Source organism: Haliaeetus albicilla, chromosome W (genome assembly GCF_947461875.1).
Source record: "Haliaeetus albicilla chromosome W, bHalAlb1.1, whole genome shotgun sequence".
In the NCBI taxonomy this organism is placed as follows: Eukaryota; Metazoa; Chordata; class Aves; order Accipitriformes; family Accipitridae; genus Haliaeetus; species Haliaeetus albicilla.
This window is the reverse complement of record NC_091515.1, coordinates 40,862,423-40,875,406: the sequence shown is the minus strand read 5'-3', so window position 1 is coordinate 40,875,406 and position 12,984 is coordinate 40,862,423. Positions and strand designations below refer to the sequence as shown.

At 41.0% G+C, this 12,984-nt stretch overlaps 1 protein-coding gene across 2 annotated transcripts in view; it reads right to left on the bottom strand.

The window, feature by feature from the left end:
* The window catches only part of LOC138683375 (E3 ubiquitin-protein ligase UHRF2-like), a 175,304-nt gene that overhangs the window by 84,161 nt on the left and 78,159 nt on the right, over positions 1 to 12,984 (bottom strand). For both annotated transcript variants that reach the window (XM_069775087.1, XM_069775088.1), the window contains exons 3-4: positions 12,346 to 12,608; positions 6,738 to 6,956 (exon numbers count right to left, since the gene is read on the bottom strand). In XM_069775087.1, coding sequence (XP_069631188.1) covers positions 6,738 to 6,956; positions 12,346 to 12,608 — 482 coding nt within the window. The remainder of the gene's footprint in view (positions 1 to 6,737; positions 6,957 to 12,345; positions 12,609 to 12,984) is intronic.

Below are 12,984 nucleotides of genomic sequence, written 5' to 3'. Positions count from 1 at the left end.
AAAAAAAAAAAGAATAAAACCCAAGAAACAACAATTGATGCACAATGCAATTGCTCATCACCTGCTGACTGATGGCCAAGCAGTGATCCGCCCCTCCCAGCTAACCCCCCCCCATTTTATATACTGAGCATGATATTCTATGGTATGGAATATCCCTTTGGCTAGTTTGGGTCACCTGTCCTTTGCTATGCTCCCTCCCAGTTTCTTGTATACCTGCTTGCTGGCAGAGCATGGGAAACTAAAAAATCCTTAACGTAGGATAAGCGCTACTTAGCAACAACTAAAACATCAGTGTGTTATCAGCATTATTCTCACACTAAATCCAAAACACACAGTACCAGCTACTAAGAAGAAAATCAACTCTATCCCAGCCAAAACCAGGACACCATTGGAGGTTTTCAAGACCAGACTGAATAAAGCCCTGAGCAACCTGGTCTGACTTCATAGCAGACCCTGCTTTGAGAAGGAAGTTGAACTAGAGACCTCCTGAGGCTCTTTCCAACCTGAATTATCCTATGATCTTGAGATCTCTGGATTGTTTTTTCTTTTAAAAAATACTCATCCCTTGGTAAGTTCGTAGTTAATGTTATAAATGAATTTAGTCCCAAACAGGATTCCAAACAAAGTTAACAATTTATTAAATGAATAAAGGCAAGCAAACAGCGCTGGACACGCGGGGAGCTTCTGCTCTACCACAACACGCGCCGTGAAAAACAAAACAGCTTCTTTTATAGTCTAACGTTCGTTACATATTCATACTAGGCGTGTTCTTCCCCATCTCCTGGTTGTGTGGGTGCTTAGAAACTTATCTCTGATCAGGCTCCCCACTGTTCGCGCCAGACAGCAGACATCCTGTGTAACAGCCGACACCTTGCACAGCACAAGCTGCGATCATCAGAACCCAAACAAGTTCACAACAGACACCTCCCCCCTCAACAAATGCATACAACAAATCGCCCATCAAGACCCTAAGTACTGCAGTCTCTGAGGCTAAATATACATCTAAATGCCTCAGTTCTCCCTTAGGATCTCTTGTTTAACACTGTGCAGTTAACAACAAAACCGAACTATATACATATCTGTCTCCTCCCGGCCTGTGGTTATACAAGGACCGACAAAATGGTTAAAGATTACATATACAGTGAGGGTCACATTTTATTATGCGGCCCTAGCATTGTTTATATTGACACGAATCAGATGAACATATTTCACAGTTAATAATTCAAACTTCCTATTCAACATCTTGTTTTAGATTTGAGGGTGTTTTTTCTTAAATGACAATTGTCTCCAAAATTAATTCACATGCCTCCTCTACATTTTGAATCACAGGAAGCCATAATACAGTGAAATATTTCATGTAAATCACTCCTGTTAACCTAAATTTAAAAGCAATACTCAAAACGGATTTGCATATGCTTGCAAAAGCTATCAACTCAATGTCTTTCAGATTTAAAAAATGTAACTATTTCTGGTAAGTAAGCAAAATATTAAATTGCAGCTCATCATAAAAATGTTCTGCCATTCTCTCCTAATCAATCATGTCCTTCATTAGAAATGTTCATAAAAATTCAACATTCCTCCATTCTTACAATAAAAAGCATTCTAAAATCTGAATGCTGTCGTGGTTTAACCCCAGCCAGCAACTAAGCACCACGCAGCCACTCACTCACTCCCCTCCCACACCCAGTGGGATGGGGGAGAGAATCGGGAAAAGAAGTAAAACTCGTGGGTTGAGATAAGAACGGTTTAATAGAACAGAAAAGAAGAAACTAATAATGATAATGATAACACTAATAAAATGACAACAGTAGTAATAAAAGGATTGGAATGTACAAATGATGCGCAGTGCAATTGCTCACCACCCACCGACCAACACCCAGCTAGTCCCCGAGAGGCGATCCCCCGCCCCCGCTCCCCCCAGTTTATACACTAGATGTGGCATCACATGGTATGGAATACCCCGTTGGCCAGTTTGGGTCAGCTGCCCTGGCTGTGTCCTGTGCCAACTTCTTGTGCCCCTCCAGCTTTCTCGATGGCTGGGCATGAGAAGCTGAAAAATCCTTGACTATAGTCTAAACACTACTTAGCAACAACTGAAAACATCAGTGTTATCAACATTCTTCGCATACTGAACTCAAAACATAGCACTGTACCAGCTACTAGGAAGACAGTTAACTCTATCCCAGCTGAAACCAGGACAGCAAGGAAAGTGGCAAGTAAAGAATAGAATAGGATAGGATAGGATAGGATAGGATAGAATAACTCAGTTGGAAGGGACCTACAGTGATCATCTAGTCCAACTGCCTGACCACTTCAGGGCTAACCAAAAGTTAAAGCATGTTATTAAGAGCATTACCCAAATGCCTCTTAAACACTGACAGGCATCGACCACCTCTCTAAGAAGCCTGTTCCAGTGGTTGACCACCCTCTTGGTAAATAAATGCTTCCTAATGGCAAGTCTGAACCTCCCCTCACGCAGCTTTGAACCATTCCCATGTGTCCTATCACTGGACATCAGGGAGAAGAGATCAGCACCTCCCTCTCCACTTCCCCTCCTCAGGAAGCTGTAGAGAGCAACGAGGTCACCCCTCAGCCTCCTTTTCTCCAAACTAGACAAACCCAGTGTACTTAGCTGCTCCTCATAGGACATGCCTTACAGCCCTTTCACCAGATTGTTCCCCTCCTCTGGACACATTCAAGGACCTTCACATCCCTCTTAAACTGTGGGGCCCAGAACTGAACACAGTATTCAAGGTGAGGCTGCACCATTGCTGAACACAGCAGGATAATCACCTCTTTTGACTGGCTGGTTGTACTGTGTTTGATGCACCCCAGGATGCAGTTTGCCCTCTTGGCTGCCAGGGCACACTGCTGACTCATATTGAGCCTACTGTCAACCAGCACCCCCAGATCCCTTTCTGCTGGGCTGCCCTCCAGCCGCTCCTCTCCCAATCTGTGTTTGTGCCCAGCATTACTCCATCCCAAGTGCAGAACTGGGCATTTGTTCTTGTTAAATTTCATTCCATTAATCATTGCCCAATGCTCCAATCTATCTAGATCCCTCTGCAAGTCCTCTTGCCCCTCGAGAGAGTCAACAGCACCTCCCAGTTTAATATCATCAGCAAACTTGCTAATGGTGCATTCAACTCCTGCATCTAGATCATTGATAAAAATATTAAACAGAACTGGCCCTAAAAAAAAGCATGCTCTCATTCCCAATATGAGGCTTGCACACCTTGCCACCCTTTGCTACCATAATGAGGATTGCCTTTTCAGGAATGCCTAGGGCCAAATAATATTTCCATGCTTTGAGGTGCTTTGGGTCAGGGCCCTATTGCACAGGCTTAGGGGGATTTTTAACTACGCGGACACAAGGGGGTTTGGTGGTAACTATAGGTGCATCTTCAGGGAGGTGGGAAGATAACCGAATGGGCATAGCAGAAACTACCTCTTATAATACCTGGGTGCTGCACCTGTAAAGCAAGCGCCTATTGACAATAAATGGGCTCTGAGTGGATCAGGACCCTTTTTGACTGGTGGGTGCCACTGGGCCTCAGTGGGACATCCTCATAGGTCTTCCTTTACCATAGGGGCTACATCTAAAGTGCAGTTGATAACCAACCTATATATGTGGAGTAGGAAAAGGAGAAAGCCTTGACGCTCTATAAGCACTGCTCAGCAGTAGCCAAAACACTGGTGTGTTATCAACACTGTTTTAGTCACAGATCCAAAGCATGACACCATGTGGGCATCTATGAAGAAAATTAACTCCATCCCAGCCAGACCCAGTACACCTGTTTAATTTTAGGAACTTGGGTATAGTTCTTCAGAAATTCAGTAGTTTTTTGCAGAAATTCAGATGACAACTTTAAATAGGCTGTGACATTGCTTATTTCCCCCATCTTAAAGAATGCAGTCATTACAGTCTCCTTGAAGAATTCACTGCTAGCCTTCTCCTCTCTTGCTAGCTTTCTTTGTCCCTTTGACACAGAGTACTTTTCTTACCATATCATATTCACAAAGGAACTGAAGGCAGTTGGATTCAGTCTGTTGTCTCCAACTCTGTAGGAGGATGGAGACATGGGGATGCATGTGTTACCAAGAGTGAAACTGATGTTACAGTGTAACTTGAAGTGAATGCTTCGTTTTAGCTAAGAAAAACTTTGCTTTAGTGGTGGCACCTCATAAATTTCACCACAATAAACAGTATCGTAATTCTAAAAATATTTTCCTTAAAATTATTATAAGCATTGTCCTGGTTTCAGCTGGGATAGAGTTAACTGTCTTCCTAGTAGCTGGTACAGTGCTATGTTTTGAGTTCAGTATGCGAAGAATGTTGATAACACTGATGTTTTCAGTTGTTGCTAAGTAGTGTTTAGACTATAGTCAAGGATTTTTCAGCTTCTCATGCCCAGCCAGTGAGAAAGCTGGAGGGGCACAAGAAGTTGGCACAGGACAGAACCAGGGCAGCTGACCCAAACTGGCCAACAGGGTATTCCATACCATGTGACGTCCCATCTAGTATAGGAACTGGGAAGTGGGGGCGGGGAATCGCCGCTTGGGGACTAGCTGGGTGTCAGTCAGCGGGTGGTGAGCAATTGCACTGCGCATCATTTGTACATTCCAATCCTTTTATTACTACTGTTGTCATTTTATTAGTGTTATCATTATTAGTTTCTTCTTTTCTGTTCTATTAAACCATTCTTATCTCAACCCACGAGTTTTACTTCTTTTTCCCAATTTTCTCCCCCATCCCACTGGGTGGGGGGGAGTGAGTGAGCTGCTGCGTGGTGCTTAGTTGCTGGCTGGGGTTAAACCACGACACTTGCCTTTTCTGATATTTATGAACTCCTTGGGGATTGCCCCCTTACACTTTAGGTTTTACATCCTATTCATGATGTCCTTTGCAATGTTCCTTTCCTGAAGGATGTGCACAATCCATTATCGTTCAGCGCTGGGTTTTTGGTATCTCCACTATCATCGACAGAGTCTGATCTTGAGGTCCCAACCATTTTGTTCTCACCCCTCTCTCCTTTCCCTATTCTGCAGCTACCGATGATCCCTAAGACTCACCTATTACAGAAACCCCTCCCTTTGCCACCTTCACAAGCTCTTGTAGGGACTACAGTGCAAGCATGTATTCCCTCTACCAACACCATCACCACAGCTCTAATTACAGGGGTACTAGGACCAAATTTGTATGAAGGAATTCTTAAAAGAGTAACTCAAATAACTATCTGCTGCTTGGCTTGTAGCCTAGACAGGATGCATTTTGTTCTTTTCTTGTAGATTGCCTCCTTTGACATCCTGCTACTCTGAAGAAGAAATCCCAATTCCCCATGACTCTTGATTCACTAAATTTTCAGGACAAATGAGAAAATCTGGCTCATGGAATCCACTATTTGAATATTGCCAGATCCGTGATCTATCCCATGCATCATCAACAATAGGCCTGGCAAGGAACGAAAGGATGGCAATCAGTAGACATTGAAGCTTGCATCCCTGATCCAGGTCTGGAGTTCGTGTGTGAAGGAAATTCCTTTAGAAACTTTGATATGTGCCTTAATTCCCCTAGCAGTCTGTCATTTCTCAGTAGACCTCAGTGAACTGAGATGATACTCATCTGTCTGGAACAGCTGTGTATCTTTATGATCTTCATGACCTTCTGTATATATTGACTCTACATATAACCATACTTTATGTTAGTTAATCTATGTACCTGGTATTTTACAACCCTATCTGGCTGTGATTTTAACTATACTGCCCCAATTATCACTTATCAAGTACTGTCAACTAACTATACCCTCTACCACCACATCACCCCTACCCCTATCAGTATGAATTTATTTCTGATTGAACAGGTTTTGCCACATGAAGACCTATATCGACTATTGAAACAGGCAAACGAGCAGGCACAACAAATTTTAATAGCTGTCCACCATGATATCACAGAGATCAAACAAATCCTGGAATGTGTTAAAAAAATAGTCAAATCTAGTTGGTGGGAATCCCTTCTAGGATGGTCTGCTACAGCTATAGGGATGTCCCACTTAATTCCCCTAGTTTTTATACTTATTTTGAGTGGTTTCTTACTTGTTCTAGTCATCATATTATATTTTTGTACTTGGCTTCTGGCTTGCATTATTCTGATGGTTTCTTGATGCACCACCTTATTGACTGCCTTGATTTTAACCCTTCATCACTCCATGACCAAACTCCCCTCCGCACCTGACACCCTTGGGGAGGTGGGAAGCGTTGACATCTGTCTTGGCCTTATGCTGTCATGACAAGATGACCACCCTTTCCCCCACTGAATTGAGTAAGCAAGGGTGGAAATGGGAGGCTAGTATTGCCTTATGTGGTATTTCTGGGTCCCATGCACACCAAGGATGGAACCAGCATAGAGGGGGAAGCAGACGTGGGATGTGATGATTGGTAACAAGTCCAGATAGTGCTTCTATGACTCAAGAAAAGAGGACGGTCCGATCAGATGAGTATTGTCTCAGCATGTTCATCGTGGTCTATTGAGAAATGACAGACTCTACTAGGGGAATTAAGGCACATATCAAAGGTTCTAAAGGAATTTCCTTCACACACAAACCCCAGACCTGGCTCAGCTGTGGAAATACAGTATGTTAATCTAATGATGAGTAGCAAACAAAACCTAAAAGCTTTAGGTTTTGTTTGCTTGTTTAAGAATGTAAATAGACTTTCCGTATTAGTCAAAGAAATCTTACCCCAGCAGAATTTTGGCATGAACCTCTTTGTTAGTCCTTGAAATTTCTCTCAGAGAGGTAATTTCTGCATCAAACCAGAATCCTCTTTCTTCTGGAGCCTCAACATTGTAGTTAACCATCACCACATCACCCACTTTTAGTTCACTCCACTTCAGAATGGTTCTTGCTCGTGGTCGAAGATTTTTGGTGTCCATTTCTATTATGCCATTCTCTGGATACCTTGAAAGGCAAAACCGAACAGAAGTGACAATTAGTACTCCCAAAGTAGCAAGAAGTAAGTTAAAGACAATGTTTTTCAGAAGCATAATTTTCAAAATAACTTTTGGGAGTGTTAATGCTTAACTCTGTTTAAAAATTTGATCTAGTATGTTTTTTCTAAATTTTATATTAGTCTAAATGCAGACTAGTGACTTGACTAATCTCATAGAAGAAAAAGCATCCAGCAATCCAAAGGAAAAAAAAGAATCCATGAGCATTTGATGTTTTCTTTTTATAAGTTCAAGTTTCCACATAGGCACAGATCAAATTTGTTCTCAGTAAAGTCAAAGGACTCAATTAAGCCAACAATGAAAAAGCAACAAAGATTAAAACTCGAATCTTCAAAACTGCTCAATTCTAGTTTAACTTGGCTTTCATATATTTGTTACATTTCCACCAATTTCAATAACAACATAGCTAAGACAATGTTAGCTCATTAAACAAAATCAACCCTAAAAACACAGCATGTATAAAAAAATTCTCATGATGAAGATTGCAGGAGTCCACATTACATTTACCAAACAATGTTTAAAAAAATGGCTAACTGCAGAAACCCATAACCAAAATCAGGACTATTTCCAACACTTTCTAATAGACATATTAGCTAATAGTGTTAAAGTGTTTTCTCTCTTCAGTTATAATATTAAAACCCTATTATGTTAAATCAGAGAAGCACTACTTGAGGATTTCTCTTTATGAGAAATAGTAAGGGTTGCAAAATTATAAGAAATAAAGAATAGACAGAAAGAAAAAAACCAGTTCACTAAAAGACATTTATGGATTTTGGGTTGTTTGGCAGGGTTTTTTTAACTAGAAACCTGATTATCTTGCCTCCATCCCGACTATATTATGAATAATTTCTAAAGAGCTCTATTCCCTTTTTGAGTTGAGAGACAGTCATTTAGAACAATTAAAGTAGGGCTATTTGAATGGGATTGTACTACAATTAAGGAGCACAAAACAAATAAAAAAGAGGTGCTTAAGGTTTTGGAGGTGTCACTTCTGTATAACAACATAGTCTTAAATTCTCTGTATAAAGCCATTTTGCAGTGACTGTAGAGGCTGCATAGCCTCCCTATGTGCTGGAAAAACTGTGCAATGTGGACACTAAAAATAATGACAGGAAAAGGAAGTTGGACTGCTATAAAAAGATAGAAATATAACCTCTTAAACTAAAACAGGTTAATAAGAATAGAATAGAATAGGATAGGATAGGAAGACACAAAAGGCCAAAGCTCAGTTAAAGCTGAAACTGTCCAGTGTTGTGTTAGAGAACAAGAAAGGCTTTGCTTTGTTAGGTACATTAATGACAAGAACAGGTCTAAAGAAAACATTGGACCAATACTTGTTGAAGATGGTCACCTGATGAATAGGGATGAAGAAAAAGTGGAGGCATTCAATGCTTTTTTTGCCTCAGTCTTTAATAATACTGATAGACCTTGGGCTGCCCGGTCCCCTGAGTCACAGGACTACGACTGCGGGAACAGTGACTTTCCATTTGTGGACACTGAAATTGTAGGGGACCAGCTGAATCAGCTGAATGTTCACAAGTCCATGGGGCCTGATGGGATTCATCCCAGAGTACTGAAGGAGATAGAGGATGTTACGGCAGGACCCCTCTCGATCATCTACCAAAGGTCTTGGGAGTCTGGGGAGGTCCCTGCTGACTGGAAGCCTGCGGCCCTTCCCATGGAAGACAGCTCTCCATGAACTTCTCCAACATGAGTCCTTCCCACGGGCTTCAGTTCTTCACAAACTGCTGCAGCGTGGGTCCCTTCCATGGCGTGCAGTCCTTCAGGAACAGACTGCTCCAGCGTGGGTCCCCCACGGGGTCACAAGTCCTGCCAGAAAACCTGCTCCAGCATGGGCTCCTCTCTCCATGGTCTGCAGGTCCTGACAGGAGCATGCTCCAGCGCGGGTTTCCCACTGGGTCACAGCCTCCTTTGGGTGCATTCAGCTACTCCGGCATGAGGTCCTCCATGGGCTGCAGGGACACAACTTGCCTCACGATGCTCTTCACCACGGGCTGCAGAGGAATCTCTGCTCTGGTGCCTGGAGCACCTCCTCCCCCTCCTTCTTCACTGACCTTGCCCTCCACAGGATTGTTTCTCTTACATGTTCTCACTCCTCTCTCCAGCTGCAATTACTGTCGCACAGCAACTTTTTCCCCTTCTTAAATATGTTATCACAAAGGTGCTACAACCATCACTGTTTGTCTCAGCCTTGGCCAGCAGCGGGTCCATCGTGGAGCCGGCTGGCATTGGGTCTATCAGACATAGGGAAAGCTTCTAACAGCTTCTCACAGAAGCCACCCCTGTACCCCCCCACTACGAAAACCTTGCCATGCAAACCCAGTACATTGACACAATGAGATTGCCTGCTTCTGTGCTTCTAAAAGTTGGTTCTTAAAGACGGACCAGCACTTGTGGAGTCCTAAGTCCTCAAAAGCAGATTCCCAGGGGACACTGCTAAATAGCACCCTGGATAGCATAAAGTTTTCTCTCTTGAAATCCAGGGTAGCAACTTCTGTTTTCGGCTGGGATTGAGTTAATTGTCTTCCTAGTAGCTGGTATAGTGCTATGTTTTGGATACAGTATGAGAAGAATGTTGATAACACACTGATGTTTTCAGTTGTTGCTAAGAAGCGTTTAGACTAAGTCAAGGATTTTTCAGCTTCTCATGCCCCGCCAGCAAGAAGGCTGGAGGGGCACAAGAAGTTGGGAGGGGACACAGCCAGGGCAGCTGACCCAAAGTGGCTGACAGGGTATTCCATACCATGTGACATCACATCAAGTATATAAAACGGGGGGAGTGGGGGTGGGGGGATCGCCGATCGGGGACTAACTGGGTGTCGATCGGTGGGTGGTGAACAATTGCATTGTGCATCACTTGTATATTCAAATCCTTTTATTATTACTATTGTCAGTTTTATTAGTGTTATCATTATCATCATTAGTTTCTTCCTTTCTGTCCTATTAAACTGTTCTTATCGCAACCCACAAATTTTACTTTTTTTTCCAATTTTCTCCCCCATTCTACTTGGGGGGGGAAGTGAGCAAGCGGCTGCATGGTGCTTAGTTGCTGGATGGGGTTAAACCACAACACGGGAATAAACATCACTGAGTAGTCAGTTCCAGACGTAAACAGAAAGAAAATGAATGTTTGATTCCCACCCCACCCCCCTTTTTGTGTGCATGCATTGCCAGATTGGACCTGACACAACAGCTGGGTATCAAATGAGCTTTGCCATAACACGAAGTCTCAGAAACACAGTGTAGGTCTACTCCGCATTCCCAACCCCATCTCAAAACATTACAACAGACTTGTCCTTCAGCTGTAGCCTTCTTCAATGTGCATGTTAACTACCACTCAAAGAACAAAGAAGTGGGATGTTGAAAGGTAAATATGAAGTGTCACAAATGATGCCTTGTGTTTTGTCATATGTAGGCCGTTAACTTTTACCAAAGTCTCTATTAGCTGATAAATGCATAGATCTTGCTCGCTAGAATGTTTTGAAATAACTTTTCTCCCTGTAAACTCAAACTTTTAACATTTCAGGCCAATCAAGTAAATGACCATGACGTAAGCAAAATTAGATAAGACATAATGTTTTAAGATGGTCACTGGCTGGGAACACAAACCTGTGACAGATCGTGTTAGATGCAGACAGTCATCTTAGTCTTCCTATACTGGAAATGCTAGATCTTGAGGTACGCGTGAAGTAAAATTGACATTTTGTAAGCATAGGTACACCTATGCAAGTCAGATCAGCTTGACTATACTTTCTGCTTCACAGGTGGCTTCTCCCTCGAATCTCTAACTCACGTAAAATGACACTATCTACAAAAGAGGAACATAACTTAACTCCAATAATTACAAACACACTCTCAAATTTTTGCCCTTTGCTCAATTAAATACTTCTGCGATGTTACACAATTAACCAATCTTAGAACCAGGTCTTTGAAAGCATACCATGATGCATATCTGTCATTTTAGAGACAATTATTATTTTTTTTTAAGAATAGTTCAGTTGAAAGGGACCTGCAACTATCATCTAGTCCAACTGTAATGATACTAGGCGACTGAAGTTGTGAGAAAGTTCTGAATTTAAGTATTTCAATAACTTTTAAAGTAAATTTTTGCTTTCACCACTGTAGCTATCTATTGGGGGGGGGGGGGCGCGCGCACACCTGCAGATAAAAAATTGATGGTTGCAGATATAAAACTGCATTTGAACTCCATGTTCAGACAAAAGCTATATTATCCTCCAAGGTAAGTAGATAAAGAAAAGTTGTATCTAGTGTTGCCAAGAGCAGCTAAAAGATGTTCAGCTTAAGTCTTCAACATTCTTGGTTTTTCCCTAGCAAAACCAGTTTAAATTGTAATTATTTGAAAACAACAAAACTTGAAATAGATACTTAAAAAAATATTTTGAAAACTTGAATTGAATTTATCCTCAACAAGACTAATACCAAATATGCTTCTGTGTAAAGTAAACGTATGTTCCTTTACCTTTGATCTCACGTGCCAAAGTGCGATATTTTTGTTGTTCTCTGTAATAAAAAATTCTCATTGATGCCGTTGGTTTAGAAGCTTAGTTAGCTGCTTCAGCAAATTAAGGCATCATTAAAAAAACTAGGATCCAATTTATGTGAATGCACCGGTGCAAAAGCTGGTGATGAGAAATCCCTGCAAGTCCCACTGAGTTTATGGCACAAAGCCTCTACTCTAGCACATCTGTTGTAGGTTCTGAAATTTGCTTGTACCACAGATTTAAAAAAAATAAAAATAAAAAAATACCTTTGTACCCTCACTCCAGCTCAGAACTGATTTTTATGTTCCCAGTCACCAGATTCTCTACAAGAAACCTCTACATGAAATGCAGACCCGTCATCTCATGCATAAATACTACTTTTAAAACAAAATTTAAACAATTCAAGCACTAGAACTTGCTCCCATGAAACACTTGTTTAGACTTCAATGGAAGGAACTGAATATGAGCAGAGTAGTTTTTAAAGAAAATATTAACTTATATTTTATGTAGAAAAACAAGTACAGAAAAATCCAATGCATAGTTTCCTTTCCTTAGAGATAGGCATTCTGAGATGCATAAAGTCAAGATAAAGTTAATACTTCACAGGAATTTGTGAACAAAAGAAAAAAACCCTCATTACTCTCAGGATATTCATTATATCTGACTGAAAGACATTATGGCTTTTTAATACTTCTTTCCTTGGTTGCAATATTGAATGTGCTCTCTTTGATTCCAAGTTTCTTCAACAAAATTCTTTGTTTATACACGCCAAATCATAACATATGATGTCCTCAAAATAATATCAGAAGCACTTACTCGTCATACTTGATATGATAAATAGCTTCTTCATCAGTGTCCATGCAGTCTGAGTAAGATGTGGATGGTGTACTGTCCAAATAATTTGCATTCTCTCTAGAATGATCTTGACTTAAGTTTCCATTAGTCCTTTTGTAAGAATTGCCACTCTTTACTTGAGCTTTACCATTCTTATGTCCTTTTGTTGCTCGAGTAACATTTTCTATATGAGCTTCAAACCAGGCTCCAATGCTGACATCACGGGCATCCACCAATTCGTTTATCTAAAAGGAAAATTTGATAATGAATATTTATTTTCTATAATCCTGGTTAAGAACAGAAAGGAAAACTGACTAAAGTACTTAACTGTCAGTGAAAAAATTCTACACTGCTGATTTCAACTGGTTTGCGCTTGGGTAAGTTGGAGCAATGTTCAGTCATTCAAGTGTTGTGCTTTAAGTATTTTATTCCTCTACTTTTAATAAGATCTGTTATGAACACAATTTGTAAAAAATATATTTTTTAAAAGTTGAGGCTGATTTATTATTTTTTTAACCTACAAATTAGCTTAATCTCTCTTTCTACTGAACTTTTTCTTGCTTCGTGGAATTGTTCCTTATGACTAAAATAAGCACGTATACTTAAGATATTAGCCCACAA